Below are 5,559 nucleotides of genomic sequence, written 5' to 3'. Positions count from 1 at the left end.
CATATATAATTAGCTTTGAATGATTGGATGATATACATGTATGCCCTATACATGTATATCATGTCCTTATGATCCTATACATGTATATCATGTCCTTATGATCTAGGTGTAATTATGTCATATATACATCCAATCATGCCCTATCCAATCACATTTGTATAGGGCATGATTGGATGTATATAGGGCATGAAATCACACATATATAATTAGCTTTGAATGATTGGATGTATACTTGTAATACTCAGAAAGAAGTAAAGTTGGTAATGTATTCAAACAAATACTGGCTGTTAAGAGGTTTGGTCATATTCAGGGACTTTATGAGAAATGAAAAATATGTGCGTTTATTTTCGCATCTATAGGCATGTTTATAAACGCGGATATATAGACATGTTCTTTATACTAGCGTGAATAGATGTGCTAATACACGCACTTATAAACGCGCCTGCTTTTTCGCGTGTATAGTGCGCATCTATAGGGCCTTTCTCTTGTAGTGGAAGGACGGATTTTAAACAGTGATAAGATAGGTGTATGATATTGCTACTTAGGCATTAAATGAGCTAGATGGGAATACATAAGAATTCTGGTAGTAAGAAAAATAATCAAATTATTCAAGAGACGAGAATCTACTATCTATGAGTTGCTAGAACTAGATGAAAATAGTGGCCATGATACAGGGGCTAGCCAGGAAGTTATGAAAGATGAATAAGCGAAGGATATGGTTGCAAAGGATGAGGAGGACTCTAAATTTGGTGACAATTAGGTCTTTGGCACATACCAGAAAATGTGCAATTTCAAAGGGAACCACTATCATTAAAAACCTTGGAGTGCATCATCATCTAGCTTTCTTATTAACCTAAAGAGTCAATGTCATATTAGTCATTAGGTTAGTATCCATAGTATGGATAATTTAGAAATATGGGATTTTTTGGATAAGTTTAGCCTAATTTGGATATTATTTCTTGTAAATATATTTAAAAGGTGTAGAAAACTTCGAGAAAACTTCTAGAATAGAGTGTCATATAAAAAGCAAGGTGCTTTTAAGCCAGTTTTGGAAAATCTCATGAAAAAAGAAGGGCTCCCAAATTCACTAGCGCATGATCATAGTTTTCAAATAGCAAACAACACTCTAGATGGTAAGTCTTTGGCATAACCTTGACATAAGGTTTTATGATTGATTCATGATGTATGGACATGTCTTGAAGAGAACTTAATTTCCAATATTCTTGGGATTCATTTGAACCTCCTACCTATTCTTTCTCTTCTCTCCTATCTCCTATTCTCTACCTCATTCTCTCTCCAATCCCCGATGGATACAACCTTTTGACTGAAACCCCTTTGACACTGCTATCAAGGGAGGAGGGGAGTAAAATGTGAAGTCTAAAACTAATGAGGCCCTAAGAATATGATTTGATAGATGAGAGAAAAAGTAAACTATAGGCAAGAGAAGTATGCAAGGGAGAAATCAAAGTATGCCCTATATTGCCTTCAAGAAACGTTTGTTTCAATCTCTATATAACTCCATTATCACTTTTAGACTTACATCCTTGTGAGTTTATGATAGCTTAGGTGAATAACACTCCTGAGATGATAGCTCATATTCAAACACTTCAACCCCGAATCTTTAGTGATTTCAATACATCAATCTTTGCACACACAATGCAAGTAGGAGTTTAAGACAACCCCAATATAGTCCTATTACACACTTGAATTAAAATAGGCCAAAGAATAGTGTATTTCCTAAGCAGGAGCTTTAAAATCCTTGTATTTTTAGCATAACATCCTTGCACTAATTTACCTACAACAATAAAAAAAGAGAGATTCCAATTTGTCCACAAAAACACTCTTTTTGGATACTCTACATGCATGAGATAGCACTTGAATCAAGTCAAAATCCTCTAAAACTCTGAGCTCAATACTTCAGCCCCGTAAGTATTTGCATAACATTAGTGTAATAGTCCCAAACCTCATCTAGATTTGTCACAAACATGCATCCACAAGCATCTATAATTACTTCTTCTCCCTATTTACTTTAGTCCTTTTCTTGATTTCATTTTCTTTTGTACATGTAACATTGCTTTTCTTTTGTACATGTAACATTGGTTGACTGCAAAAAATCAGAAATTTTCCTTGAATGTGAGATGGATACACAAACCATAGACTCATAGAATTTATCAATGGATACACAAATAGGTAAGTTATCATGGTCAAAGTCACTGTATCATATCACATTATTGAAGTATCAATTGTTAATTCTTCTTGAATATGGCTATTTGGATTAACTTTAACTTCATCTAATAAACACACATTCACACTTACTGGCTTCTCTCTCTCTCTCTCTCTCTCTAGCAAAAGTTTGGAAAGACTTAGATATTTGGATATATGAACTAGGAAGGCTCTTAATATCTAAACAGTAATAATGATTGATACTCAAATGGGTTTCCAGCTATTTCATTATAAGTTCCCTGAAGCTTCGCCCGTGATTGGGGTTGAGGTAGGGAATACATTTATTATTCGTAGAGTTTCGGAGGAGGGTTTGAACGAATGACTGTTCTACAATTTCTGGATTGCACATTGTACAAGTGTCACGGATTAGTACAGCTGCTAACTGCTGTTGGCGAGCCGGCAGTTAAGACGGACCTGTCCCTGGGTGCCGGTGAGGGGATTGATGTTGCCCATGCTCACCATGGAGGCGGCAAAGCTGCGGAAGAAGGCACCTTGGGATCGGGCGAAGGTGTTGACGGCGGAAGCAGTGGCGGCACCGGGGGTGGAGAGGAGTTCCTGGTCGGAGAGGAGGACACCCATGTGCTTCTGGAGGTTGATGAAGTAGCGGTTGTCGAAGCGGTCCGGGGTGACGGGGTCGAGGTTCGTGAGGGTGGCGGAGCTGCCGCCCTGTGGGCAGGTCTGCTGGAGGACCTGGCGGAAGCGGGCGTTGATACTAGGGTCGGGCTGGCCGGTGGCGTTGAAGTTGAAGAGGCGGTTAGAAAACGTGCCACAGTGAGCGCGGCCGAAGGTGTGAGCCCCTGTGTTTTGCGAGTCGTAAGTTATAAGATGCAGGGGGCACTAAGAATGAAATGCAAGTCTATTAACGTGATGCAAACGGTACCGGTTCTGATTGATCAGTTGTATTAAGGAGTAGACCGAAATGAATAGTCACCTGATAGCACGGCCACGTCTTTAGCAGTCAGGCCAACGGCTTGGAACTTGGCGATGATGGAAGAGAGAGCCTCAAAGGGCGATGGAATGTCGGCGTTGGCGGCGCTCTGGCTGGCAGTGGTGCTATCCCTCCGCCCGAACAATACCTTCCATGAAGGCCCACCCGCCTACAACAACAATATTATATGGACCTCGTCAATACATCGCGTGAATGTTTTAACTTCTAATGCCATTTTGGATAGTGGCGTCATATATCCATATTAACAAGAGTATAAGAAGCACGAGGTCTATATGCTTCGGCGTAGTACTGAAGGGTAGAGACAAAATCGATACATATGAGAGCTATACCTGGACCACTGCGTCCCGTGCGGCCACGGCCAGGATATCCGCACAGGAAACTGTCGCGGGGCATGCTTTCTCCAAGGCTGCCTTGATGGTATCCACCACCTCGAACCCCCTCAACGAGTTCACGTTCGGGAGAGCTGATTTCTCCCCCGAGGCCCCGTCCAGCAGCACTGACGCATCGCATCCCTGCAGAGCATCAATCACCACATGGTATAACTAATCATCATTCAGTCATTCCATCCATTATTTGGTCGTTATTCTACTTAAATATACCACTTAGCGGACGGACGACCGTATCTTATACGTGGTGGTATATTATTCAGGTAGACTTAGTGAGAGAATCGTCTGGACAAGTTATATATACGCACATTGACAAAACAGTCGTGGAAGTGCAGGCGGAGGAGCGATGCAGCCATGCGGGGGTCCGCTTGCACCGCCGATTTCACCACCCCGCGCACTATCCTCTCCACATTACGGCACCTTCTGGCGTAGAAGTTTGGAGTAAGCGCCGGGCCGCGACAGTAAGCCGGTGGGAGATTAAAGATAAGCATCACTAGATTGAGTAGCAATAGTGTATTGAGCATCATGAGCTGCTTCTTCATCTCGACAACGAGCGCGCGGCAGCGGCTGCTCCTACTATACAGTACAACTGGACTGTCCTTTACCTATAATTGCCGGGCAGGCGGAGAAGCAGTACTCGCTTGATATGGACGCAGGGATGAGAATTAGGGCTGGTTAAAGATAGGACAGATAGAATTATTGCGTGATTGTAAAACGGCAGTGTACCCAGATCGAGTACGTCGCCGAGCTGCTATAAGCCAACCAATGCATGAGGAGCGAGTGAGTCGAGAAGAATAGGAAGCATGGATAATTGGTCTGATCAGTGCGACTCTCTTTTATACATAAGTAGCCAGCTGCGGCTAGATCAGCAAGAGGAGAATACCAGGCCTACACTTGTGTTTGGAACAGTCATCCTTTGAGTTCCCACGTCTGGCCAACATGAATATGATTAACCAGCTGGATACACCACAATATATATAAATGGAAAGAAGAACCGGCATTGCTTTTTTTAGTACATCAGCTGAGCCAAACCAGCTCACACGCGGACCCCCGAGGTGTGTGTAGTGAAGGATCTGCCTGGATGAGTTTAACATTGGGTTTATTGTAGGTCCGATGGCGGTAGTCCGCGAGATTTTCGTTTCTGATTTTGATGATTCATAACGCGTGAGCCATCCAAACCTTAAAACAGTACAGTTGACCTTTCCTCGTTTATATCAGTTTAGTGATCGTAGCAGAATACCGCGTCTGATAGTTTGTCTTGGGTTGCACGTACTCACCGGAAGATCATCCATCCAGTTGTATGGTTGACTTTGGCCGCTGACGTTGCTTCGTGCCTTCTGTTGACAAGAGCGCATAGGTAAGCTCATAGAACGTTCCTCTATCCTTCCGAACCTCCTCTTTAGAACATAAAGTGGACCATCGTGAGGCGAGATGGGGCGCCACAACTTGCCAACTAGGAAAGTCGACGTGACTTTTATTTAGATACCAATCATACCACTAATGTTCCTCTAAATCATAATACGATGTGCTGTTCACAAAGGATCCACGATTAATTCAGATTTCAGTAGTGTCTTGACGTAGAAAGGTCCAAGAAACCTTTGGTTGTCTACATTACCCATGTTGCTTGTATATTACATGCCTCGATTCTTGTGCTCCTGACTCCAAGTGCAATTTCGGTGTTGTTTAAAGAAACTTGCATATTTAGAAGAGGACCACATTCATTTAATGGTGGACTTGATTCTATAGCCTATGGTTTTAGTACATTGCACCTCTCTACAAAAATAACGTAAATCCTCTTGAACTAGTTCATCTAGTTTCCCATATAATTATTGCATGATTATGTATTGATACGTGCATATCAAAGGATTTGTAAGCACATGTGTGACACCTAGACCTTCTAGGGTAGCTAAACCTTCCTTCCCACCACTTTTGTGGATGTCCATAAGTACCTCGACCATGCTGCTACTACAAAGGATTAGGCCCATAGGCAGCCATATTGAT

General features: G+C 42.2%; 1 protein-coding gene across 1 annotated transcript; it reads right to left on the bottom strand.

Moving 5' to 3' along the window:
* Nucleotides 1-2,420: 2,420 nt before the first annotated feature.
* Nucleotides 2,421-4,482, bottom strand: LOC148034338 (peroxidase A2-like). The gene is made up of 4 exons (XM_087679290.1): nucleotides 3,867-4,482; nucleotides 3,502-3,684; nucleotides 3,155-3,320; nucleotides 2,421-3,020 (listed from the first exon to the last, which is right to left on the bottom strand). Exons 1-4 carry the CDS (start codon nucleotides 4,098-4,100, stop codon nucleotides 2,602-2,604), a joined length of 1,002 nt encoding a protein of 333 aa, XP_087535416.1. The 5' UTR covers nucleotides 4,101-4,482; the 3' UTR covers nucleotides 2,421-2,601.
* Nucleotides 4,483-5,559: the final 1,077 nt, after the last annotated feature.

This window comes from Lygodium microphyllum, chromosome 6 (assembly GCF_053477565.2).
Source record: "Lygodium microphyllum isolate KBCC chromosome 6, Lygodium_microphyllum_v1.1.10, whole genome shotgun sequence".
Lineage (NCBI taxonomy): Eukaryota > Viridiplantae > Streptophyta > Polypodiopsida > Schizaeales > Lygodiaceae > Lygodium > Lygodium microphyllum.
The sequence above is the reverse complement of the archived record's forward strand: the minus strand, read 5'-3'. Positions and strand labels throughout refer to the sequence as shown.

Excerpts from the sequence above, each read along its gene's own strand:
- LOC148034338 (XM_087679290.1), bottom strand. The coding sequence starts at position 4,100 with ATGAAGAAGCAGCTCATGATGCTCAATACACTATTGCTACTCAATCTA. Across the intron at positions 3,321-3,501 it reads CACGGGACGCAGTGGTCCAG|GCGGGTGGGCCTTCATGGAA; the intron begins GTATAGCTCTCA and ends TTGTTGTTGTAG. Across the intron at positions 3,021-3,154 it reads AGACGTGGCCGTGCTATCAG|GGGCTCACACCTTCGGCCGC; the intron begins GTGACTATTCAT and ends CGCAAAACACAG.